This window comes from Aspergillus fischeri, genomic scaffold, assembly GCF_000149645.3.
Source record: "Aspergillus fischeri NRRL 181 1099437636252 genomic scaffold, whole genome shotgun sequence".
Lineage (NCBI taxonomy): Eukaryota > Fungi > Ascomycota > Eurotiomycetes > Eurotiales > Aspergillaceae > Aspergillus > Aspergillus fischeri.
This window is the reverse complement of record NW_001509768.1, coordinates 39,854-65,484: the sequence shown is the minus strand read 5'-3', so window position 1 is coordinate 65,484 and position 25,631 is coordinate 39,854. Positions and strand designations below refer to the sequence as shown.

At 47.9% G+C, this 25,631-nt stretch overlaps 9 protein-coding genes across 9 annotated transcripts, besides 4 other annotated features; 3 read left to right on the top strand and 6 right to left on the bottom strand.

Moving 5' to 3' along the window:
• Positions 1–696: 696 nt before the first annotated feature.
• Positions 697–727: a microsatellite.
• A 442-nt stretch (positions 728–1,169) lies between these two features.
• NFIA_061790 (putative amine transporter) lies at positions 1,170–2,630 on the bottom strand (the record flags this gene model as incomplete). The annotated part of the gene is made up of 3 exons (XM_001262914.1): positions 1,170–1,381; positions 1,432–2,223; positions 2,300–2,630. 3 exons carry the CDS (start codon positions 2,628–2,630, stop codon positions 1,170–1,172), a joined length of 1,335 nt encoding a protein of 444 aa, XP_001262915.1.
• Positions 2,631–3,214: 584 nt separating this feature from the next.
• Positions 3,215–4,100, bottom strand: NFIA_061780 (uncharacterized protein; the record flags this gene model as incomplete). Its single annotated transcript, XM_001262913.1, has 3 exons — positions 3,215–3,632; positions 3,687–3,803; positions 4,003–4,100. The coding sequence occupies 3 exons, from the start codon at positions 4,098–4,100 to the stop codon at positions 3,215–3,217; spliced, it is 633 nt and encodes a 210-aa protein (XP_001262914.1).
• A 1,153-nt stretch (positions 4,101–5,253) lies between these two features.
• On the bottom strand, positions 5,254–5,613 carry NFIA_061770 (uncharacterized protein; the record flags this gene model as incomplete). The annotated part of the gene is made up of 1 exon (XM_001262912.1): positions 5,254–5,613. The coding sequence occupies one exon, from the start codon at positions 5,611–5,613 to the stop codon at positions 5,254–5,256; it is 360 nt and encodes a 119-aa protein (XP_001262913.1).
• A 2,472-nt stretch (positions 5,614–8,085) lies between these two features.
• NFIA_061760 (uncharacterized protein) lies at positions 8,086–9,642 on the bottom strand (the record flags this gene model as incomplete). Its single annotated transcript, XM_001262911.1, has 3 exons — positions 8,086–8,180; positions 8,496–9,488; positions 9,537–9,642. The coding sequence occupies 3 exons, from the start codon at positions 9,640–9,642 to the stop codon at positions 8,086–8,088; spliced, it is 1,194 nt and encodes a 397-aa protein (XP_001262912.1).
• Positions 9,643–10,955: 1,313 nt separating this feature from the next.
• Positions 10,956–11,687, bottom strand: NFIA_061750 (SDR family oxidoreductase; the record flags this gene model as incomplete). The annotated part of the gene is made up of 1 exon (XM_001262910.1): positions 10,956–11,687. The coding sequence occupies one exon, from the start codon at positions 11,685–11,687 to the stop codon at positions 10,956–10,958; it is 732 nt and encodes a 243-aa protein (XP_001262911.1).
• Positions 11,688–15,310: 3,623 nt separating this feature from the next.
• NFIA_061740 (uncharacterized protein) lies at positions 15,311–16,501 on the bottom strand (the record flags this gene model as incomplete). Its single annotated transcript, XM_001262909.1, has 1 exon — positions 15,311–16,501. The coding sequence occupies one exon, from the start codon at positions 16,499–16,501 to the stop codon at positions 15,311–15,313; it is 1,191 nt and encodes a 396-aa protein (XP_001262910.1).
• Positions 16,502–18,211: 1,710 nt separating this feature from the next.
• NFIA_061730 (uncharacterized protein) lies at positions 18,212–19,699 on the top strand (the record flags this gene model as incomplete). The annotated part of the gene is made up of 3 exons (XM_001262908.1): positions 18,212–18,861; positions 18,933–19,398; positions 19,607–19,699. The coding sequence occupies 3 exons, from the start codon at positions 18,212–18,214 to the stop codon at positions 19,697–19,699; spliced, it is 1,209 nt and encodes a 402-aa protein (XP_001262909.1).
• A 439-nt stretch (positions 19,700–20,138) lies between these two features.
• Positions 20,139–21,393, top strand: NFIA_061720 (uncharacterized protein; the record flags this gene model as incomplete). The annotated part of the gene is made up of 2 exons (XM_001262907.1): positions 20,139–20,457; positions 20,621–21,393. The coding sequence occupies 2 exons, from the start codon at positions 20,139–20,141 to the stop codon at positions 21,391–21,393; spliced, it is 1,092 nt and encodes a 363-aa protein (XP_001262908.1).
• A 702-nt stretch (positions 21,394–22,095) lies between these two features.
• NFIA_061710 (GAG-pre-integrase domain-containing protein) lies at positions 22,096–23,264 on the top strand (the record flags this gene model as incomplete). The annotated part of the gene is made up of 2 exons (XM_001262906.1): positions 22,096–23,092; positions 23,143–23,264. 2 exons carry the CDS (start codon positions 22,096–22,098, stop codon positions 23,262–23,264), a joined length of 1,119 nt encoding a protein of 372 aa, XP_001262907.1.
• Positions 23,265–23,310: 46 nt separating this feature from the next.
• Positions 23,311–23,360: a microsatellite.
• Positions 23,326–23,360: a microsatellite.
• A 286-nt stretch (positions 23,361–23,646) lies between these two features.
• Positions 23,647–25,134: a mobile genetic element.
• Between the last annotated feature and the right edge of the window lie 497 nt (positions 25,135–25,631).

Here is a 25,631-nt window from a genome sequence, read left to right as displayed (position 1 = left end):
ACCCAGGCAGACCAAAATATCAATTATGTAGATCTATGCTTTTGGGGGAATACTAGCTGCAGGGCGTATAACATATCGCGAGGCATGAGACTATGACAAATACACACGTACGAGATTAGAGGGTCCTTTCTGACTTGATCCAAAGATCCAGGGACGATCGAGGGTTCCGGGATTTACGCCAGCCATCCAGTCACTCAAACCTAGCAAATCTAGGGGTAGATCCCGCGGGGAACGCGGGACAACCCATGATATCTTGTATTGAACCATGGGCCGCATTGGTGAGTGATAGAGCCTAGGTTCATGCTTAACTAGTGGTATCCACCGTATATACAGCTCATGTATGTAATCTGTTCCTGCTCTTGGCTCCGTCTTTGTAGTTGTATTGTATTTCATCTTTCTTTCCATTCCCTTTCATTCTTTCATTCTTTTCATTCTGCTTGTATTTGACTACGGAGTAGTACAAAGGATAATACACCATACCCACCTCACACTGATCAAAGTACCACCCGAGTTCATGAAAGGAGGGTTTGATCTATTGTGGGATGTGTGCTGGGGACAAACGACATTGGTGAGCCAATGCGGCTACGCTTTCGAGACGATATCCTGACCCCTTTGACCACCCGGGCGGAAGCATCTCTGGCTGAACTAAAAGATGCCTTGCTCCAAGAAAAGAGTTTGTTTACTCTTCACGCGACTCCCAAGGACCTTCCCAAGGACCTTCCCAAGGGATCCGTCATTCTCATGGATAATACACGGTGGCTTCATGGGCGAAGTTCAGTACGAGACCCGGCCCGCCATTTACGACGAGTACGGTGGGATGCACGACCTTTTGAGAAATAAAATGTCTGTGGAGCAATGAGTACCGTGGTGGAATTGGGATGTTCGTTTGCGTTTTAGATATTGAACCACTATGTAAATATACCGGGATATGTGTTTGATAGTGTGTGCACCCGACTGTGGGAGTAAAATCATATGCAATATTGTTCCTAGAGCCCGTTCACGCTCAGCGCAAAGCTTCATGCCAGAGCTGTCTAATCTCGAAGGTTTCTAAACAGTTGCACAGTCTTTGGAGACGGAAGGACTCCGATGAGACCTTTTGGCCACTTTGTGGTTGGTTAGAAACAAAAAGGAAGATAAAGCGAGCCCGATGCACAGAATAGCTGCAACAATTAGCATGTTCCGACTGTTCTAGTCTTTAAACTCATACCAAGTATACAAAGCATGTAATAAAAACCGATTGCTTCTGAAAGAGATCCACAAAACAATGGCCCAATCATTGCTCCGGTATTGAAGGCGATCTCTAAAATGGAGAAGATCCTCGAGTTTCCCCCATAGGAACCAAATAAAGACGGGTTTTCAGATTGTAGATCATGTGTCACAGCTAATATTTCATCAGCACTTGCTTATCGAGGGAAGAGTAGGGCGACAAACCCGTCAACTGAAACATTCCTGCACCGCGAACTAACGGCGAAGCAGCACCAATTCCAACAATTCCTCCGATGAATATGGCTTCTCCATATCCTTCTGAGCCAGCCCATGGATGTCCTGGAACGCCCGGCACACCAATTGTCCATAACAGCGGAGCGATCAAAAGCCACCCTAGAGCAGTAGGATACCGTATTCCAATGCAGTCCCGGAGCCATCCAACTAACGGACCCAGCAACATAGCAGGGATTTGTATCCCAAGAAAAATCATACCGATCGGTAAACTGTTCCACCCAAAAACATCCTGTAAATGAAGCGGGAGCGTCGCATCGAAGCCAGACAGAATAACAGAGAACGCAAACGTATTCAGCAGACCAGTGATAATGCGAGCATCACTGAGCAGGACACCGTAGAGTCTAATAATAGATACGTGACTTGGCTGATCAGGCATCTCGAACTCAGGTCTCGTAGAAGCGAGCAAAGACGCTCGTTCTTCATCCGAAGTCGTGGGTTCTTCATCAGCATTCTCTTTCTCGAGCATAAGCATACGAGCCATAGAATCCAAGGCCAGTAAGACGAGAGGAGCAGACCACGCAGTCCAATACCCGGCCAACTGAAGTAGTGCACCGGAGACCACCGGTCCCAAAGTCGTGCCGGCCGTTACAAAGGACATTGCGAGCCCGAGGACCTTGCCCATGTGCTCCTGGCCCACGTTATCTGCTAAGGTCGCAAACCCGATGATCCAGGTCGCAGAGCCAGAGCATGCTTGCATGATGCGGCCCATGAAAAGTGTCCATACTGAGTGCTATTAGTCTGCTGCCTTAATTTTGAGTGATATATTGGAACTGGAACTATAGATTGGAACCATACTCACCGGTGGTGGCAGAAGCGACCAAGAATGTTCCTATCATGCATCCCGCCAAGGAAATCAAAAGAGGCACTTTACAGTTTGGGGATTTATCTGTGAAATGGGCAATAACTGGAGCAGAGGCGATAGACACAAAGCCATGCACTGTGAGCAAAGCGGTGGTCAAGCGCTGGGTGTGAGATGGAGGCAGTCGCAGGCGGACATCAACCATAAAACTTAAGATAGGCACAATAAAGCCATACAAAAATGTCTCCGCGAATAGTGCCACAATAATAGTGGATATGGTGAATGCCTTTGAAGAGCGCCATTGGCAGCCCCAGTGTAAATTGTCTGTCATTTTGCGTAGTTGGCCTGCCTGGTTTCCACAATGTAACCCTCAGTGGCACAGAATGGGTGCCTGACATGAAAGCACTGCAGGTTACGTAGTGGGTGAAGGAATGGGAGAAAGATCTGTCTCTTTTGTATGGTAAGGGGAAGGATGAAAGGGGGATGAACAAAAGGAAAGAGACACAGCTCTACCTGCATGACGACAACACTGGACAAATGTCAAGTAAATTACCAAGAATGCTCCACTATGTTGTATTGATTTTGTTTTGTTAGTACAGCGGGCTGAATTTACAAACCAGCCAAATAAACATTTTCAACATTACCTCTGCCACAGCACCACCTACCTAGGGCCTATCCAGCATGCTTATAGAAAATTAATGTTTAATATGTAGTAATTATAGTCATTTAATCCATATTTAGAATACTGATTCAATATCTAGGGATTAAATAGGTGGCGATTGGGAATTAGTCTTGAACCATGATGGTCCTCGAAGGTCAATGAATGCATATATATATATACATATCACCACCATTCTCATATCATCGACTGTCAGAGATTCGATATTGTTACTAGATGATGATTTGATATCCCTGCTATACGATATAGACGTCGCAATTAAACGCCATCGCGTTCACTCCATACGTCTTCCGTAGATTCTTTATAAATGCAATATTCGCGTCACCAGTCGCTGCGGACCGGGACAGGGAAACCAGATTCTTCACGCCCTTCTCCGCTAGCCAGCGACTGATCTCACGGCAGATACCACCGAGGCCGCCGATTGTCACCTCTGACAGCACGAGCTTGCCTCCCAGTTTCAGAAAGCACCGACAGTGGGCTACAGTCTCCTGCATTGACCGCGTGGCATGCAGGACATTGGCACATACAATCAGGTCAAATGACTCAGCCTGAAAACCCTGTGCTAGCGGATCCTCTTCGATGTTCAGCGTCAAAAACTCCAGGATTGCTGCGTCCTTGGAGAATCGTTCGGCGGCTTTAGCCAGAAAACCGGGGCTGAAGTCGGTGAAAGTGTAGTTTTGCACCTTACTGGTATCGTCAGGATTTCACAGCCTCTCCAGGACATAGTAGGTTGTGCCTCCAGTTCCGGCAACGTTTTTCAGGGTTCGGAGGCCTGGGGATTTGTCCGCGATCAAACCGACATACTCAGCAACGTTCGTGTTGAAGCTCGTTCCAGAGGTTCCGCGGTTGTTGGACATCTATGTTGGCTGTTAACTTGTATCAGGTTGACTCGAGAACAGCTTACTAAAAATCATAGAGCAGATCATCCTCCAGCATCACCTGTAACGGCTCCATTTCGTGCCTGAAGATACTTTCCAGGTCCTATCCAATGCGGTCCACTATCTGAACACTGAAATCCCCGGACTTGGACAGAATGCACTTGTTGCGTGCCTCGTGGAGTTCTTCCTTTAACTTGGCTGGAGGGGTAGGCAGCGGAGGGAATTTGTTGATGATATCCTGCATCCACTCATAGTAGAGCTTGAAGAAACCTGACTAGGGCACGGCATCGACTCCGTTGGACTGGAACCAACCCAGGATGCAGTGAATATGGACGAGACCGACGAACACCAACTTTTTTAAAACAGACTCATCGTCGTTATTCGGGGTAGTGCGTTTATAGATCAACTCCTTGACCTGTGCAAATGACAGGAACTCAGCAACCTCATGCCAGACCATGCCAAAGCAGCCTGCATGGGATTCTGCCGGTCCCTGAGAAGTCTCAGTGGCGCCTGGTGATACGAGGCCCAGGCCTTCCATTAGAATAAGCGGCATGGGCCACCCCTCGGTTGATACACCGATGGTGCTCATCCAGGTCGTGCAGCTCGTCTCTTGAGCAGTGGTGTACCCATGAAGCTGTGTCCCCGGTGTGGAGGAAATAGAAGCATTAATGAAGATCCGGTCAAACGAGAACGGCGGCACCGCTTCCTGGAGAGACTGCTCCGGCCCTGCGATGGAAGGGAATAGCAGGTGCAGGATGGAGTCCAACGTGACGGGGTAAATAACGCAGGGTACTCAAAGATATGGATGACTCGGTGCAAAGGAGAATTTGTCACGAACAGTGCTGTTTAACTATTCTCTTCATTCTCTTCTCTGCGTGGTTGCAAGTCCTAGTGCATATATATTTTCGTCTCAATAATCGAACCATGCCCTCTCAGAGCAATACATAGCTTCCTAAACATCGCCATACCATATGGCCAAGACCTAGACCTCTAACAACGCCCGAAACATCAGGTATAAGTCGATATTGACTATATAGTGAGAGCTTTAGCGGCTTGTTAACCGCAGTAGTGTTTGCTAAAGACAAGTGAGAACTGTCCTGCCTGATGTGTAAATAGACACTACGAGGATTGTCGCCTTTGCCGGCCTTATGATTTCTGCTCCTTGTCAAAAATCATGGCAGGGGACTCCTAATAAATTGGTCGGGTAGGCATAGCAATTGTGCAAGTCTCCAAATAATCTGCGTATACCCTCTTTGATAGGATTTTTGGATCGACTGACCGCCAAAAAGACTGAGCATTGTAGTCAACTTAGCCCCAAATGTTCTGGAAAAGACGCCACAAAATAGTTCAATTGTTCCATGTAAAGCCCTTAACAATCCAAGCTTGATACCATCGCGTCATTCAGATCTGGTGTGATCTGTCACTTCCACTTCGAAATCATACTTGTACCAACGATCGCCTTCCCATTTCATCAACTTGCCAAAATGGTTATAGTCATGGTGACTGCGCTCTGGTTTAGTCTGCTCGCTTGTAAATTTTCCATTGAACCGATAGTCAGAGCCATGATCATTGAGCAGTTTCGACCTATGGCCAACTTGGACTAGAGCAGCATCCGGATTTTCACACAACGTCCGATACATCTTATCCATGGCATTCTCGTATCCGATTAGATCGACCTCAGCCCAATCCTGCGGATGGATCCCTTCCCAGTGGGCGTGGACATCCGTCGTGTAGTGCTCAATTCGCGGGGTGGACATTGTTTTTATGATCTGCCGAAGTCACTATTTCCAACAAGGAGGTTGATAAGTGTAGGCGGTTGCCTGTGGGGAGATATAATTGCTGTTTTGTATAGGGGGAAAGTACAAAAGATTTTTCAGCCTTGAGAAGGGGAGGCGACTTAGATATGGAGTTTCCAAATTATTAAACTGTTGGGCAAATTGTTCTTCTGGATGTAACAATATCATGATGTCATGTCTGGTGTTAGAGTGTCAATCATATGATTCTCAAAATGAATCATGTGTCACTTCATGTAACAGGATGGAATAATAGCAACCTAATTAAACATAGACTAACCCCTTTTGTAAAGCTTCCTGCAACCATACAAACACAAAGGCTATCAGATGTCACGGAACTGGTTTACAGGGAGAGCAGGCAGTAATAGATAGGTAGTTGACACTCATGAACTCTAGCTACGGGTCAGGCTATCTGCAGGTGCATAGACAAGACGTAGCTCGAGGAGCTACAAACAGCAGGCAGATTGGGATGCAGGATATTCTCAGTGTGGGTCATGTGATAAGGCTTCGACGGTGCCTCAGGCAACATATGAGTTGGCACCGTGACATCAGAGTCTAGATTAACAGTCAATAGCTAAAAAACATCATGAGACCATTATTATGTCAGTGATGCATTGTCTAGGCTCATGGCCCACACTAAATGACATAAGCAATGTTAGAAGTGACTGATGATAAAGAGTATTAAGCCCTAGCTGCTTCCTGTGCTATCAGTGCTTGACAGACTCTGGGCAATTCCACACATCACTAGTACTTTACTTTCCTCTTGTCATTGAATTGCCTGTCCTAACCCTTTACTATTTCTAAGACCTCTCAACCAGTAGTAATGTCGATATTATTTACACCCGTCTGTATAGCTAATATAATGCTTGCGCGCTGCATGGCCATGGCACTTATGACTCATTTTTGCACAGATAATAATCGCATTCAATCTTCTCTGGCTGTAGAATACTATCCGCAGAGGGTTACAGGAACAGGAACTTTGTTAATCCAGAGTCCACATTAACTTCCCCTAGTCATGCGGGTTTCTCTCATTCGCCCAGTCTCTGGGACGACGAACAGGTAAAAGCATGGAGAAAGGGTTTAATCCTAATAGTACTAGAAAGAAAATATGTACTTTACGGAATTACCCTTTCAGAGGTCAGAGCATAATAATATTCTACCCTGCGCATCATTCATGAGCTCAGCTATACCCCAAGTCATAGCTAGGGGGTACATCTCAGCATATACTCCTATCTCTGAATCCCAACTAGTTCACGATCCAAGCAAGGACCACATCAAGCCGCCATGAAGTAAACAGTATCTCCACTCAATCTGAAGTATTCCCTCTCTCCCACATGGCAGCTGAGACACGGGTTTAGGCAAAACTTAGGAACAAAGTAGAGAAAGTTATTTATTTTGGACAGAAAGACGAGTAAAAATCTCGCCCAAATTAGATCAGCAAATTACAGGACGATATCACAAGTTTGCCTCAAAAGGGCATGGATGACCTACTTTCAGATCCCCCGCCATTCTGGACTGGATTCTATGCTATTAGATTTAATAATGTACTAGCTAAGCTATTGACCACAATGCCCCGTCAGAGTCAGGTGAATGGTATGCAAAATATTTTTTACGTTGAGTAGCTTCAATAAGTTGGAAAATATATGCTAGCGCGGGTGGCAATCTTCCGACGTCTAGCTCTATTTATTCTACTACTAGGTACTAATATGCTTAGCTCTCTTTGCATCTAGCTGCACTCTGAGAAATAGCATATCCTAGAGAATATATCTAGCAGATATCATCAGCAGGAAAGTCCCAATGTCATATACTATTGTAGCTCAGTGACGGACAGTAACGAAGTACTCCTGGGTCACGCTCGCCTCTACCGATTAGCTCTAAATTCAGGCTGGGCAGCCTCATTTGCAGCGGCCCTCCAACGCTTAACAATCGCTTTGGTATGCTTTACTCGTTCTGATGAGCGCATCTACAGCATTGTGGAGCTGCTACATTTTGTGTTTGACGGAGGCACTGAAAATGTAGACAGCTTGCATCACTTGCTCCAAGCATATGTAGCGTGGGAGGGACGCGGTGCGATGGGGAGGAAGCTGTTGTTGATACGGAGGGTGCTATCAGATGATTATTGAGTGAATAATCGGAAGGCAAGACCACATCAGTGAACGACTGCCTGAGAACATGCAATCATAACGATCAAACGCAAATCAAAATGGCGCGCCTATAGTTGGAGGAGAGAGCTCAGCCAGCACCTCATATCTCTCTCTACTTTCTTTTTTTACTACGAAGCCGTTCGCAGCGTGTTGATCAGGTATCACCTCTGATTAAGTTGCAAGTCGCAATACTAGCGCCGGTGCAAGGCAATCGAGGAGAAGTGAAGAGGGAATATGGTAATTCGAAAACTAACCCGGAGTATCTCCGTTAGGGAGGCGTCACAGGTTTCATCTACTTCCTCATTACGTTTGTGATCATGCTCGTGATGAGCTCGTCTCTAGGACGATCGTCAAAGGCGGATCTGGTGCTTAGAGGGTGCGTTGAAGCTGTTTGAGCCTGAAGAATGGGATGTTGTATCATAATGTCGATTTTACACCATTCGAGAGGAAGACCTCCTCGCAGTGGCCGAGATACGCCTTATTGAGGAAAGACGTTGTGTATCATCGGAAGAATGGAGGCCCATGGCGGAGAATGGTGTTACGCACTTCGTTGAGAGGGCGCAGTGAATGCTGCCAGGACCGAGCGCTCTGGGACATGGAGGAGTTCTTGATTCAGAGTCACAATATGTTCGAAATGGCTCGCATATGAAGTAGTGTTCAGCCCCTATCAACAAGAAAAATGGTTGACTAAAGGGGGCTCACCCCAAAGATCCCCCCCATGTCTATCCAACAACAACTTCCACTTCTCGAAAAACCACGGCGCAACCTTCCAACTCCCCACCTCCCACGGCTGCCCACTCCCACTCCCGCCCCTGGAACCCAAACAAAGTAACCCCCCTTCAAGAATGTCTCCTTTGAGCTCGAACATGTTAACTAAATGCGGCGCGGCCGCTGAGAGTATAATTGCCCTTGACCTTAAATTTGGGATCGGAACGAGATCGAATAGTGGATGGTGCGGGATTAGGATCTGCGGGAGGGTCGGCCGGAGGTTTGCGGGCACTAGAGGGTACGACGCCGAAACTTCCGATAGGAGTTTCTGAGGGTCCGTGGAGGAGGCTGCCTGGCGGTAGAAGGGAGAGCATAGGGACATGCAGTTGTACGAGAAGAACTCTTCGATGTTTATTCCCATCGTTGAGGCGTTGTACAGGCAGGCGGACAAAAGGGTTGTTTTGGAGGGTTGGAGGCGGTTTTTGTAAGGGTCTGCGAGGTACATTGATGATGTGAAATGAGGGCTGTGTCCCTGCCGGGAGAATTGGGGTGTGCAGGCCGAGGCCGACTTTGAGGTGCTTGCAGTGAAGTGTTCCGCGCTTTCATCGTTGACTTCTTCTGCGGATGTCGGGAAAAAAGGTTGATCATTGGACTCGGCCAGCAGATAATCGACGTTGAGGCTCCAGTTGGGCGTTGAGTTCGTAAGCAAGAGTTCCAGGATGCCCACCCCACCGTTTGGATTGACACTCGAGCTCCTAATTGATTGTGACGCTGGCAGATGTTCATTCGAAGGCGTCCAGAACGGAGTTTTTGATGCGTCGGGCAGAATATATGACTGGCCGAAACCTCCAAGAGTTGGACCACTTGAAGCCTCGCCTCCGACATTATGAGGAGTAGGACACGGTCGAAGCGGCTGATACCGACTAGAACCCCCCTTCTCCCCCGTTCTAGCCTTATTCTTCTGCAACCTCTCCTTCTGCCTTTGACCTAGATACTTATTAGCCAACCCACCAAAACCAGTTCAGAACGGCTCACGATAGGCCCGCTGCGCCTCCCTATTCTGCAACTTCCGCGCCTCAGTAATAACCCGCTTCGGTCTGGCGACTTTCGGTTTCGGTTGCGCTGCCGGTGTCTGCTGCATTGTAATTTGCAATAGAGTGGATTACTGGAGGGAGCCTCTCATACGATTCTGTTGGCAGTTAGGTCTTGTGAGGAAGATGGCGCGAGGTTGGCTGACGCTCTTCTGTTGGCGATGGACTAGGGGCGAAGCGGTGGGGAACTTTAAAAGGCAGTTGAGCACTGGCAGTGAGCTTGAAATCTGCAAAATAAAGCAGAGTCTCGACCAATCAGACCCGGTGAGCAATCTAGTAATTTTATCATACATGAAATCTGCTGTGGCTTATGGGTTTTCGTCCAATCACCGGCGAGTAAGCCATAATCCACCCTCAACCAGTCACAAATAGCCAGCATCTCCAAAACCAACCCCGAAATCACCCTTCAAAACGTCGAAAGAAATCGCCATAATCGGCGCAACCGGAAACCAAGGGTCCTTCGTCACGCACGCCTTCCTCGACGGAGTCTGGATAGTGTCGGAGTTATAGCAATACTTTTCCAGTTATACGTCATGGAGCGGGGTAATAACTTGACATAGGGTTCTGCGGTCCGCCATTTCCCTTGAAGTACAAGGCGCAAAAGGTGTTGGTATCGACAGATTGTTCATTCTGATTGCGCTGGGTACGATGAGAAATGATAGTGTCATCAGCCCTCACCAGATGGCGGCCGGCAATTCTCGTCATGAGGAACCTTTACTTGGTGTTCGTCTAAGAACAGTTGGCAGAAGGCACTGTGCCAGAACAAGGTCTTCGTCAGTGCCCTTTGTCGCCTCTGATATCTCATTGTCACTCGCTGCTATATACAGCGGTATATATATGTCGGAGAGTCCTATTTGTGAATTCTTCCTTCCTGCCATTCAGAAAATTGAAGCGGTCATTCTGTGTCGATCGGTGTCAACTAGGTCATTGGCTAGGAGAATAGGTGGCTTCTGTTGCACTGAAGATTCTGCTCTCTCCCTTAAGTTTGCAACAGGTGTCCTCAGTTCATTTAAGCCTCCGAGATGACTTCAGTGTGCGTTTGAATGTGTCCGAACTAACCCACAGAAACATACCTGGCAGATCCACCCAATCAAGCCTTCGGCTCAGTGCGACTTTAACTGTCTGTTCTGCTGGGGTTGGACTGTCTCTCTACATTCATCATACAAACAGGGGTTTTACCAGTACAGATGGCCGTAAAGTTAAGCGCACATTTCTCAATGTATGCGCAGAATAATATAGCGCAGCTACGCACCAGTGGTCAGCTAGGATGGCAAAAAATCAGACCACGACAAACATGTTGTTATTGTGATGAATTGGACATGTACCTATGTGAACAGTGCCATCAAAATTAAAAGTCTTGCAGTCACCAAGGAATAGGTCCCTTAGAGCTACTGAACGTTCTCGTCTCCCCATCCTCCCCCAAAGTCGCCATCTCAACAACCCTCTTCGCCCCTTCCTCCGGCGTCACTCCATACTCATTCCACCCGGTCAAGCTCGTCTTCACATACCCCGGACAAACCGCATTAACCTTCCCACCATCGGCATCCAGCACACGCGCATAGTTAAGCATAAGCATGTTCACAGCAGCCTTACTCGCATCATAGACCTTATAATCGATGGGATACCAGGGGAGCGATGTATCCGTGGCTTTTTCTAGGCTCCCCATGGTGCTAGAAAGGAATACAATTCGCGGCGGGCCAGCTTTTGCCCTTCGGAGGAGTGGGACAAGGTATTCCGTCAAGACACCGGTGCCAATAACATTGGTTGTGAATGTCCTAGAGTATATTTCCCAGGGGGTAAGGCTGTTTTCGCCGTCGATGAGGATCCCGGCGTTATTGATAAGGACGTCGAGGTAGCCAAAGTGGCGTTCAATAGTGGACACTGCAGCTTTGATGGAGTTTTCGGAGGTGAGGTCGAGCTGGAGAGATGTTGCTTGATGTCCCCCTTTGCGGATGTCGGCTGCGACTGCTTCACCGGCTTCAGGGTTTCTGCTGCCGACGATGACGTGGTAGTCGTGCTTTGTGGCGAGTATCTGGGCTGTGGCCCGTCCGACGCCTTGGTTGGCGCCGGTTATCAGGACAAGAGGACGAGACATATTAATTGTACCAGAACCGCGCAGTGAAAGGCTGCGAAAATTATGAATGAGGATAATGTTGGGGATTTGCGGTGGTTATATACCTTGCTGGAGTCCATCATGGATATTTCAACGGTTAAATATCAGCGCGAGTGCTTACAAATTGAATTCAAGATTTCGAAGATGAATTCTCATAGACTTAAGCGATTTATAACGCCATCCAGCAACGGCTTACGGGATTCCACCCAGTGTCGGGACCTGAAGTAAACAGCTTATGGGCTCCGCCCAATGAGGGTTATTTGGCTTACTATACCTTCGCAACGGCCTAGCCTCCTCACCAACTTCAACGCTCGAGGAAGGACTTGTGGAACTGATTACAAACAGTGTGAGTCCTAATTACAGGTTTGGTTATATTCCTTTCATATTCAATTCCTTCAGTCGGGTATCTACGAATCCGCCCGCGGACAGTGTGGTCGCGCGCAGGTTGAACTTTCCCTATTATTACTGCGCACATCTATCCACCGAACAGAAGACTCAACAAGAACGCTGGCAGTGGTACCCAACACTCTGAAATCCAGAACGTTTTTCCATACCGCAGGTGGGTTTAGCTCGGCTGCCTCTTCACTAGGCGTAATATGAGGTGGTTGCCATTCTTTTCTGGTGGTTGCAGATTGGCTAACACTCTTTCTGCGATGGGAAAATAGCGTTTTGCTGACATAATCGGCAATATCAAGCCTTTCTATTGTGGGTAATAGAATGCGCACAACCATGTAGCCGCTAGGATAAAAAGTCTGTCCTGGATACAGCAAGGAAGATGGTTGACTCACCGAACTGATCCCTTAAGTTGACGTCGACCAGTCCAGTTTCGGCAGCACCTTGACAACGCAATAACGATAATTATATATGCTATCCCTAGAGGGCTGCGTCTTTTCTGATCCCTATGGCCCTTGTAGATTTTTTCAACTAGAAGACCTTGTACTTTAGTTGTGTTATCGACTTCTGCAGCACAGAGAAATGCAGAAAATCTATGGTGCTCCTCAGGCCCGAATTGCTCCTAGAACATATTTGAAACACTTATCTGGCCGAAGTAAGCCGGGGCAAAGAGAGCGAGTAGGGCGGCCGCGGATCAGGTTAGGGTCAGGTTTTCGACCCTGACTCGCGGTCCTGCTTGACCACTCCGTTAGTTGGTCACATAAGGTTGGGTCGAGTCATGATGGTGTCTCTACAGGTCAGCCCCCCGCGAACCCCACCCCGACCTCGGAATACATTTTAAAATAGCTCATCTCACCAGTTAGATAAGAGAATTTTTTATTTTCTGTAAATAATCTGAAAGTTACCCTCCATACTTCCCCTAAAAAGGTTGGTCAGTGCCACACCCCTCCACAAAAGGAACACGGGGTTCCAGCAAATTCCGGTTTTGTCTCCCAAGGTCGTCGGGAGTTTGTAGTGAGCTTGCCGGGGCATTTTCGGTCCCCAAGGGGTCAAATACCCCAAGTAGTGCCATTAAGCATTTCGGTAATCCATTCCTTTTGGAAACCTTAATAGGGAGTTCTTCCGGAGAAATATCTACTACTGTCCTGCTACGACCTTCAGTAGTCCCTCAATATTGGCCGGATCTCTGCCTCGCCAATCCCTGTTTACTTTCTTTGTTTTCTAAGTTATCACGAACCGCGTTATGGAGATAAAGTACTCCTAGCTACCCCTTAGTTTTAGTGCACCGGGAATTAGATACGTTGCGTTGCTCCATCACTTTACGGACATGACGGGCGTCGAGTTCAACGACTATCCATACTATCAGCCGTTGAGCTACCACGACGTAGATATCCACCGCGACTTGGACCAGTGGTCTGGGTCAGCGGTTCTTGAATTACACGCAGCCACTCGGCCCGCTCCCACCTGGCCCTTTCGAGCTCGTTACTCGGCCTAACAAGGGAGCTGAAGAAAGAACATAAAATTTCACAACCTGAGCCCGCAGTATGTACGCCACGTTACGGTACGATCAGAAGAGCAACAAGCTTATCAAGGTTGAGAAACAACGCCTTGCAACTCCATTGAATAGTGGGCGGGGGCCACAACATATCGCCTGCGAAAGCTGCCGTTCGAAAACGGTGAATTCTTCAAGTTTCCGGTCCAAAAACCTGTAGCCGACGGCGAATCACATAGAGAACATTCCCATAACGTTGCGTGGGCCCTCACATAAGCACTCCATCGCCTGAATTGAAGTCTTCACATGTATCCAGCCTGATGGAAGGGGCCGTTGATCATTTCAAGACTTAAATAGTCGACGGTATATACCGGACGGAAGGATTCAAAGGCGGCATTTCGAGCACGTCACTGTAATCCGCAAGATAATATGATAGCACAACTTGTTCTGTAAAGGAATAAAAAGAATTGACCGTCGTATCCTTCCTGTGGCTGTAGTGATCGATAACCGGGTGATGGTTTTTGGGTTGGTCAGTGAAGGACAGGACAGAGGTACTTTTTTAGAATTACAATTTAAAGTCAGGTCAAACCGCATCCTATATGCGACGGGATTTATACATGGCTGGTTATTCAGCAAGACTCTAGGATGTTATAATATCGGTAAATTGCTTCGTCGCATACCAGCAAGCGTGTTCTGCCTTGAAAGACCAACAGATGCGTCAGGTTTGTTCCCCATTCAGGAAATGTTCCAGAATCTATCTACTCTCTTATTCCTAGACAGCGGTTTCTGATAGGCTTAAGGATCTTCTCCCTCAAGGACTAATGTGCTGTTGATAAACAGGAATCCACACCAAATAACCCTGTGATTCTACAAGGCAGCTTCACCGGATCATAGTTACATGCGAACAAAACACCAAAACCAATGCTGGGTCGACCGTCCGGTCGATTCTGGGGATTACGAGAAGATACTGTGTGCTCATGGTGACCGGCGAGTGGGTGGACTTGCAGTGTCACCGCGGGGAATCTACCTCAAAAGGGTGCCGAGATCAATGTCACGACGAAGATTGCGAGATGAAGGACCCTGCTAGTTCCGAGCCACGTCTCATCTTTATACGCCGATAAGGGGTTTGACACCACCAGTCATTAAGTGGTATGGTCGGGTGGCAGTCCTGCGGCGTTGGATTGCCCATTATTACATCATCACATTTTCGCGGTCACAGGGAAGACGGAAAGTGATTATCCAAAAACAAGGTTGTCGACGTATAATTAGGTTGACCAGTTGGTTCATTAGAACCATCCCCAGTATAGGACGCAGGTTGTCTTAAATTTGAGAAATACGTTCGCTCCTGAAAGAGCTCTAGACCACTGTAGTTTGTATGACCCTGCTCGCGTTATCCGTACATAGAATGAGGATCTCGCTTATAGCGCCGCGAGGGCGGGACTGCATCATTATCAGTTTCTCATAAATGATTTAGGGCCTATCTATGAATGAGGAGACCACTTGACCATACTCTTATTCATGTCAGTATTTCGCTGACAAGTAACACTATTGTGTACCAGTAGATATATATTCATATACAATGGAGTGGGCGAGGAGTCAGCATCAGCGTCATCATCCTTGCAAACCAGAATACCAGAGAAGCTACAGTGTTACGCATGTATCCAAACGACTGACATTAGATCATTTGGTATTATGCCCTACACCTGTCGTGATAATCCACCTAAGACACAGAGTGATCAGGCTCCTCATTGAGTTGGCAGTAATACAATGGGTTGGAAACGTTGACAAAAGGGTGCAAGCCGCTATAGCCATGGACTTCCATAGTGATATTGGCCTTGGTCGGGAATTCCGGGCTTTGCAGCCAGACAGACCGCGCGATTGAGTCATTATCTGGGATGATTCTCTCGAGCTCTTCACGAATTACTTTCCATCCAGCAAGGCCGGGATGCAAGGCACGGACAAAGGATGACAGGTGACCGATTATGGCTGGGTTAAACATATACTGATATACCTCTTCCAATGTCTCCGTATAGATGCTTGTTTTGGGAGTTTCGATGTCAAAGCATGTTCCCTTCCTAAACGTTGGTCGATGGACTCTCATGAAGCCAAGGTCCCGTATGACAAACCCTTTGATCTCCTTGCTTAAGGGGTCTAGCCGTAAAAGAGCATTTTGGCGATGTACTGCTAGCCCAAGACCATACTTGAACAATGGAGGGAGGACAGCACGAAGAAATTTGCTGGCGTACTCGCGTAGAATTGCTTTCTTGTCCGGACGGTCGCCCCAGATCACGTCCACATTCTCGGATAATGTCGCGCAGACGATTATTCTGTCACCTGTCCGAGCAGCTTGTGATTCACTGCTTTCACGGATGATACAGCCAAGATGTTGGCTCGGTGAGGCCGCAGCTGCGTATTCCCGTGCCATCATTAAAGAACCGCCAAACTCTGCAGACGCGGCCTCAATAACAGGTAAAACCTGTCTGAGTTGTTGTCCCATCATGATGCTCCACTCGCTCATTGTACGAACAAGGTTCTGTACCTTGAGGTAAAGAGTGACACAGACTTCAGTTGTGTTTGGCAGAGTGAGCGTGCGCAAAGAGATCTGTGGCCGGGCGTTGTCAATGGTTCCTGGCAGCACACGAGCATCAGGGAACTCGCTGATAACTTTGGCTAACTGGAGCTCATGGACCGGGAACAGAACGGAAGACTGGCCGATGTTTGCATCTGGGGCGAGCTTTTTGATCCACTGCATGTATTCGCCCTGGGTATGGACTATTGAACTATCAATGGCAACCCAATATAATTTGGCTGTTCGAAAACTCGAAACAATGGGATAACGACATCGGTGTAACGGGTGCAAGGACCGGCCCTCCTGTAAAGCCTGCTCCCAATCGATTGGTGGTGAATCCATGGTGAGAAAAGAATTGCAATAGGACAATGCTTGGTTTGCCGTTGAGTTATCCACTTCCAAGCAAAACCTTTCCACATCAACATTTGCCCACTTTCCGTAAATCCTTAGCAGACTGGATGCGTCTTTGATTGCAGATCCCTTGTATTGCACATCATTCGCAATATCAGTGTCATGCACAAAGTTTTGCATTATAGGGGTGGAGTTCAGTCGGGCAATTATGATCTCATCAGAAGAAGGATGCGATAGGATAACTGATGAGCCCATAAACTGACGTCCAACCAGCCTCTCATTGATGAGAGAGGCGATAATCCTCGATATGGAAGCAAATTCAGCTCGCTGCTTATGATCAATCGTCATTGCTGAAATGGCGTGGACACTTGGGTAGGGGAGGAGAAGGAATGTAGACAAGTATCAGGTGGTCTTAGTTTGAACAATGTGCCTGTTTTCCCTAGGGGGAAGTTGGTCGCTTGTATACCTATCTACCGGTCGGTCCCGGGGGGTTTGACGATGATGTTCGTTCGCCACGTCAATGTCGACGCAGAATTGCTTGTTGAATGCGTCAAACTATGCAAAGGGTCCAAGAGAAGCACTAACGATGGCGGGGCGGTGTAAATGGAAATCAATAAGGGAAGTAAGGTGCTCTGAGAGCCACGTCGTTTCGGAGGAAAAACAGCATAACCAATAGTCCTGCAATTTGTACGTCACTATAGCCCATTGCCTACCCGTATTTTCATGTGCAAAAGCCTGAAGCATTGACTAGTGGTAGAGTGAGCTGCAGACATCTGCATATCTTTTAGTTGATTGCTACTCACCGCTGATTGCGCAAAGGCATGTACTTATGCGGTATCTGGCAGATGGTCGGCCGGGATTCATCGAAGTCACTACCAGATCCTGCGCTCAGACCGAGGAGTTGGATGTAGCACTTTTGGCCTAGTCAATTTCATTTTATGTATATGGTGTCGTCTTTCATGTTTCTTTCTTGTCTCTTTGGTCTGAGGTATTTCACGATTTGAAGGTTCAACTCGCGATGGCGTCAACAGACTACTTGGGAAACGCTTTTTTCGAAACTACGAAGCGTCTTCTGGCCCAGCTTGTCAATGAGGGACTAGTCCATGCGGATATACGCCCTTCAAAGTTCAAATCTGGATATAGCCTGTCGCTCCAGAGTACCCATTCTGTGTGCCACCCTACGAAGGTGAAATCAGTGGCAGTTCATGCTAAACCGGATGCATATCTTCATATGGAAGCCAACCGGGTTCTGCCAGTTTTGAGGCCAGAATACATTGACGTTCCTATAACTGTTGAATTTACAAATGGGGATATCATTCACGAGACAAGCCCTTCCAGAATATTTAGATCAATATACAGCTGGTTCGACTGGAGATGTTTGGGAGCCGCCACTGCCGAGGAAATAGCTCATGAGCTGAGCACAACCGCTTTGAATCAAGGTACTTCAATTATAGCCCTCAACTATAGCTAGATCTAACTCCAAGATAACAGAGAAATGGCTCAAACTTCAGATCAATCAGCGGCGACTGGACCTAAACAGCCCAGCGGTTGCCTGGGAACAATGTATCGTCCATGGCCACCCGACCCATCCGGTGAGTGAACTAGAAAAGAAGGCTTGAAGCTGCTGCGACAAAGAAAAGGTTATGTTTTTGCTCATTCTTCTAGTTTCATAGATTATGCTGTGCCCAACCCCCGCTCCACATGTCTCCTCTGGAAGACATGAGTGATTTCCTCGTTCCGAAGCTATCTCTTGTATCGGTCCCTCGGGAAAAGCTCCGAGTAAATGGCCCATTCGAGCTCTTGCTGAGGCCGCTACTTCAAAAGCTCAATGTGCCGACAGTGGCAGAAGATAGAGTTATCGTCCCCTGCTTCACCAAGCAATTGTCGTCCATTGAACGGAGTTTTCCGGAAGCTGTCCCTGTCGCATCAATTGTTGATGGTGCGGACGCACAAGTGTCAATGCGATCGGTAGTCCTACGTCCTCACCTTGGAGTGACCTACACGTTGAAGATGTCCCTTGCGTACCGAATCACATCTGCAGTGCGGACGATCGCTTCCTGGGTCATCCCTGAGGTCATATTCATGAGTCAACTTCTGGAGGAACTGTTACCGCCCGAGTTATGGATATATCGGGAAGTTGCAGGAGTGACTGGCGCCGGGGAAGATTTGGAGGACGCGAGGCAGATATCCTGCATTATTCGCGAGGATCTAGTGCCGAGAGCCCAGGCTAATGGCCTTGCATTGATCGTTGCGGCCTCACTATATCAGGCCCCTGGTGGGACTAGCAAAACATATGCTGAGATTCTATTTGGCCTTAATACTTGGGAAGAGAAGATTGCATGGTTTCGAAGGTGCGCCTACCATCTTTTCGTATGCTTGATTATTACTGATTCACCGCTGAAATAATAATGATAATTGGCAGCTATATCGCCTCCCTCTGTGATGCAGTTCTGCCACCCCTTGTGATGTATGGGATTGCGCTAGAAGCGCACCCCCAGAATATCGTCCTTCGCGTCTGTCGTCAAAGCTCCGAACTCAGAGGTTTTGCTGTCCGGGATTGGGGAGGCGTCCGACTCCACAAGTCGACGTTGCAAAACCTTGGTGTACAGTTGCCTATGGTTGATACGGAAAGCCCTGTTATTACTGATGATCTCGACCATATCTGGAGCAGGTTTCATCATGCTTTTCTACAGAATCATGTCGCGTCTGTTCTCGTTGCGCTTGGCTTGGAGACCGAAGGAGGATGGGCGATAGTCCGTGGCGAATTGTCAAGGGTTTTGAGTGACAGTAGATATGCAGTGAGCCCAAGTCTTCTGAAGTACCTTCTTGCAGATGATATGCAGATGCGATGTTTCTTCACCGCTCGACTGGAAGGGAGGCCTTCTGAGGTAAGTTTTCGTCCCGATGATCATCTGGTTGACTGGTATAGCCACTAACCCAGCCGTGCGTAAAGCCATTGATGCGACGCGTGTCCAATGTCGTCTTGCGGTGATCTTCAAATTATTTGTGTTTGTTTTTTATTTTAGATATTTTCTTTTTGTTTGAGATTTGCCACTTTCAGGAAAAATTGGCCTGCATATTGACGAACCTTGCCAGCCCGGCGAAACTCTCGATATCCGACGTTTCATAAGAAAAGTGTCCCAAGAACAAACCACAGATAAACTATACGGGTTCTACGTCTATATTTAGAGTAAATAGGCTTACTTGAGCAGCCTGAACAAATTTCTTGTCGACAATCCTCCGGGCATTAGGTCAATTGCTCATTTCAATGTCAAGAGAGGGACGAGTGAATAGGTGTACAGAGGACATGCCGTCGCACCATCAACCATAATACTTCTCTTACTGTGGGGCTCTCTCACTCTAATTCAATACAGCCAGCAACAGTGCATGTGAACATATGCAAGGATACCACTTGATGACGTGGTGTCCTGCTGTCATGGCGCCATGTAATGTGAACAGATTAGCCTGCTGTGATGTATCACAGCGCCTTACCACCGAAATAACTCTGTATACAAACACTGCATATCTGATACATCCAATTACTTAAATGTAGGGGGATCATAAAGCCCTGTATGTGCCATTAGCGCTCTATCAGCGCCGTCGCGATTCCTCGTAGTACACTGAAGACATGATGGCCCTAACAAACGACTCTGGGGCGTTACCTAATGAGCCGACATTCGTGCAACTCCTCCAGGTCTCCCGTCGTGTGAATCATATCATCATACATGATCCGCGGGCAGAAGTCGAAGCTGACTATGGCCAATTCCTTACCGACGTGCTCCGAACACGCGAGGATTTACGTCAGTCACTTCCGGAAACGCTCCTGGATGGGAACGGAATGCTCAGGGACGAAAATCCATTCATCTTCTTGCTATCCGAAGGAAACTACAGCTTCATAGTTGGGGCATTCTCGATTCTGTCGATCGGAGGCGCATTCGTGCCGTTATGTGAGTTTGTCTCGAAGAAACTGTCTCCAATATGAGCATGGCTTCTAACCCAGCGACGTCAATCGGTGTACAGCAACACGAATTCTGGCGGAGGAAGCATTAGATTTTTACCAGCGTTGTGGATCAACCTTCGTCTTAGCAAGTAGAGACTACCTACCTTTAGCATGGACAATTCAAGAACATGTTACTTCTCGCGGTCTCCAAGCCAAGGTAACCGAGATTCGCGTGAAGAGTTTGCCTAGGATCGACCTCTCTGCCTCTTCTCTCCGTGTTGAGAAGGGTATAGTAATTCCCTCTCACCGGCCCAGCATGTTGTTGTTTACCTCTGGCACGAGTGGGCCACCAAAAGGCGTGGCGCACAACCGAGGACTCTTCTATGATATCCACACCACCAGCTCGCCCAGTAAGGTCTTTTTAAGTCACCGACATCACTTGTGGATTGGGGGGGTGATGCCTCTGATTAGGCATCCCTTGGCAGGGGCACGATTGGAAGTCATTCAACCCGACCCCTGCGTGTTGTGGGAACGTCTTCGCAAGGGCGGGGTGACCATTTTAGCAGGAACCCCGCGCCTTTGGAACCAGTACCATCTCCAGAACCTCCCGTCTGCCGAGCGCCATCCGTACGTCTCAGGGGTCCGAAGTCTACGCAGCGCTCAGGTCGGAGGCGGTATGCCCCATCCATCACTTCTGCGATTCTGGCGCGAAGACATAGGCCGATCACTGAGGGTGTCATACGGAGCTACCGAACTTGGTGGGAGAGGCCTAAAGACTGCTCCCGGGGCGGACGTCATTATCGAGGTTAGTTCCAAAAAGCTCTTTCCAGTCACCTCTTCCATCTCACGTTTCTGGGCGGACAATGCAGCGTTGTATTGGGAGACCACAGCCAGGAGTCACCGTTCGGCTCTCACAAGGAGACCATGGAGAGATTCAGGTTAAAAGCTCCGCCTTGTTTTCCCAGTTCGTGACTACCCATCACTTCACAGGCACACTTGCTCAATCATTCCAGTTACTTGAATAACGAGGTGGCCACCCGGGCTGCATTTACCGAGGATGGTTTCTATAAAACCGGTGATATAGCCCACCGTGAGGGGAACAACTTTGTTCTGGACGGCTGATTATCTGGAGAGTGTAGGCACTATTATTCTTTCTACTGGTCCCTAAAGATCTACTAATAGTAACCTGCTAATAGTTATAAAATACCATAGATTTTAAGTCTCTATCCTTAAGATGGAAATATATCTTTTAGAACTCCTATTTATTCTTAAAGGATATATCCTGCCTGCTCTAGATCTAATTAATAATATATAAATAATAGCTCTAGTCTATTTTATAAATCCTATAAAGGAACCTAGGTAGTATAATAATAGTTAGTTTAAGCTATCTCTATATTTCCTTAGAGACTATCTTATAATAGACCTACCTATATATATACTACTAATAATCTTATAGATCCTATAAGATAGAGAAGATATCCCCTAAATAGCCTTATATAAGATAATAGGGAGATGCTACGTCTGTGGACGACCAGGATGCTGGTCGAAGTACCATACTGGGGAAGAACGAAAACGATCCCTCGACAACTTCCGCGAGCAACACTTCTTTACGACGGGCCGAGCAGCCACCCCACAGGACTTCCAAATGTTCATCAGCGATTTTGAAGGCGCAGACGAGATAGAAGAGATGGACGACAACGATAGGCATAACCCAAGCCAGAGGCTTGCAGTTATGACCATTGAGGATGATGAGCACAAGGGTTTCTTGACGGAACTCGGAGAAGTCGATGGGATTAGAATGATATCCATTCTCAATGACCAGTCAGCATATCACTTCTTCACTAAAGGCGACATTTTTCAGCAGCGACAAGCTGATAGACAGGCCATGGAAGTGTTCACACTCGACAACCGGTATTCATCCGACACTTTCCAAGGTATCATGCCAGACACTGGAGCCTCTGGGGTTTCGTCCGCTGGTGAATTCAGGGCATTATGCAAGCTGGACCCTAAAGTCAGACTCAATACCTCCAGGGCTGGGGAACAAAAGATCAAATTTGGAGACGGGGATCCAAAACCCTCCTTGGGGACAGCCGATGTTGATACCCCAATTGGCACCATTACCTTTCATATCCTCCCCACGAACACACCATTTCTCTTCTGCCTCAAGGACATGAATGCTATGGGAGTGGAGCTCCGAAACAAGAAAAACGTGCTCGAGCGAGGAGACAAGAGAGTACCCATCGTACGCAAGTGGGAACACCCATGGATGTTGCTGCACAACCTGGAGGAGACAGCAGCATGGAGCCACCACACCGAAACGGAACTACGACAACTCCACCGACGTTTCGGACACCCATCAGTACGGAGATTGACCCGAATCCTTCAACGCGCCGGGCACGAGGTAAATTCGCAGTGCATTGACTACCTCACGAAATTCTGCCACCATTGCCAGATGAAGGGCAAGTCCCCAGGACGATTCAAATTTACCCTGAAAGATGACTATGAGTTCAACTACTCGGTCATCATCGACATTTCGTACCTCGAAGGGAAACCCGCTCTGCAAGTCATTGATACAGCCACATTATTTGGAGCTGCGAGATTCCTGAAGGATATGTCTGCACGCAATGCATGGGACACACTTCGTACATGCTGGATCGATGCTTACCACCAGACTACGTTGTTCATGATGCAGGGAAGAACTTCACATCTGCAGAGTTTAAGCAGCTCGCATCATCAATGTCAATTAAGGTCAAGGAGGTTCCTGTAGAGTCTCACAATAGTGTGGGGAAGGTGGAACGATACCATGCGCCGTGAGATAGACCCAATTAGTGATACCGAGGAGCAGGATACTATAATAAATGACGAGATAGGGCTAGACGAGGCAGGCGAGGCAGACGAGGGAGGTGAGGCCCAGCTACCACTCACTGCCTAGGAACAACACCCAGGTACGGGCCTCAGGACGGAAGCGCAAGTGTCGAGAGGATGATATCTTTGAGTATTGACGTAGCACTGAGATGGTTGGATTCCCTAGCTAGGAGGCCTAACCAGCGGTGAGATAGGGGCAGCGGGCTGACTAAGGTAGTAGAGGTCACGTGACCCTACGACACGGCCCCCTCAGCACGCTGGCGTTGAGGTCTATCTAACTTCCTAAATAGGCAATATCTACATTCCATTAGGTGGTTACGAGCACTCGTGCCCTAAACCCTTCGAATGCCGCCTTCACTAGCGGTTTCGTCAGCCAATCAGCGACGTTATCTGTCCCCGATATCCAATGTAAGGTGATTCTGCCTTGATCCACCGCCCATTTGACGAAATGATAGCGATTATCAATCCATTTGGTAGTAGATCGGTATCCCGGCTTCCGTAAGATATCTAGTCCATTGCTGCTATCGGTCCATATTGGAACTGGCGAATCATCTTTGATTCCAAGCGCGGAGGTCAATCGCTTAAGCCACATGGCTTCTTTAACCGCGCCATCAAACGCGACGTATTCGGCAATCGTAGATGAGGGAGCAACGATTGGCTGAGCCTTACTACTCCATGAGATCGGTGCTCCACCGAAGAAGAAGATATACGCCTCAGTAGATCTGCCGTTCTCCCAATCTTGGAACGATGAGTCAACGTAGCCGATTAGCTTCTGATTGGGCGAGGCGCCTAGCTCTATCGCTAGATTGGGGTGACCTTTGAGGTATCTATAGATCTCATTGGTTGCGCTTAAGTCGGCAGTGTTTGGTTTGGATCGGCTTTGCAATCTGCCGATTCCATAGGTCAGATCTGGCCTTGTCTTGACGCTTAGCCAATTAATTCTGCCGGTATGTTGCCGATAAGCGAATTCGTTGATTCGATCGGCATCTTCGGTTGGCTGCCAGCCGGGGGTCATCGGTAGATCTACTGCACGGCAATCGGTCATCTTTGCATCGTGCAGAATCTTCTGGATGTATGGCTCTTGTGATAGGCTAATCGTTCGCTTAGCCCGATTCCTGGTGATCTTGCAGCCAAGAAATCTAGTTGGCTCCCCTAGTTCTTTGAGGCTGAAATCTTTCTTGAGGCCTTGTTTGATCTCATTCAGGAGGCTATGACTCTCTGCAGCCATTATACCGTCGTCAACGTATAGGAGAATGAACATCTTTGAACCTTTCATATAAACGCAGGGGTCCTTGAGCAAAGGGGTGAAGCCCAGCTTCTTTATCACTTCGGTAAAGGTCTGGTGCCAGAGGTAAGCTGATTGGCGGAGGCTATAGAGAGCTTGCCGCAGTCGACAAACCCAATCTCCCTTAACGGCGAAGCCTATTGGCTGGCGCATATAGATCTGGCGCTTCCCCAGAGCGGCATGTAGATAAGCGGCGGTTACATCGAATTGTTCCCATTCTAGGTCCCAGATTGTGATAAGTGAGAGAACAAGCTTAATAGCCGATTCAGTGCTAACTGGCGTGTGGACCTCATCGAAATCACGCCCTATCTTCTGGAAGTTGCCGCAGACGACCCATCTTGCTCAGTATTGGCTGATATAGCCGTTGGCGTCTAATTTGAGGTCGTAGACCCACTTCCCCGGAAGTAGTGTGACGTTAGATGGTCGCTTAACGACCTCCCAGGTGTTCTTCTCAGTTAATTTACCTATTTGGTCTTCCATGGCGGCTATCCAGTGATCTGCTTGCGGTGATTGGATTGCTTGATCATATCTTGTTAGTATCTTGACTTCATGTCCCTTGATCTTATGAGGGATAGGCGCGGCGAAGAGGGCTAAGCCATAGCCTGATTTGTTGTCATCGAAATAAGGTTCTTGCGTAACGGCGGCTTGAGCCGTTTGCCAGTCGCCTAAGCGAGCAGGGCTCTTGCCCTTAGTCGATCTGGATGAGATTCGCCTTGGTTGCTCTTCGGCGTATGCAGCTGGAAACGCTTGCTCTGCAGGCAATGCTATTGGATCAGGTGTGTCCATTTCAATGGTTTGGTAGACTTCTTCTGTCTGTCCAAGATTGCTAGTAAAATCGCCTGTCATCTGGACATGGTCATCAACTCCCTGAATCTGCAGCTGTATTGATTGCTGCAGCTCAGCATCCGGGTCAATAGTTTGGATTCTCCCAGTTATATAATCTGGAGGAGGTGGCAGAGCCAGGAGATTCTTCCCCGCATTTTGCTTGCGCCTATCTCCCTGCAGAATCATGGTAGGGCCTCTCGGCTCTT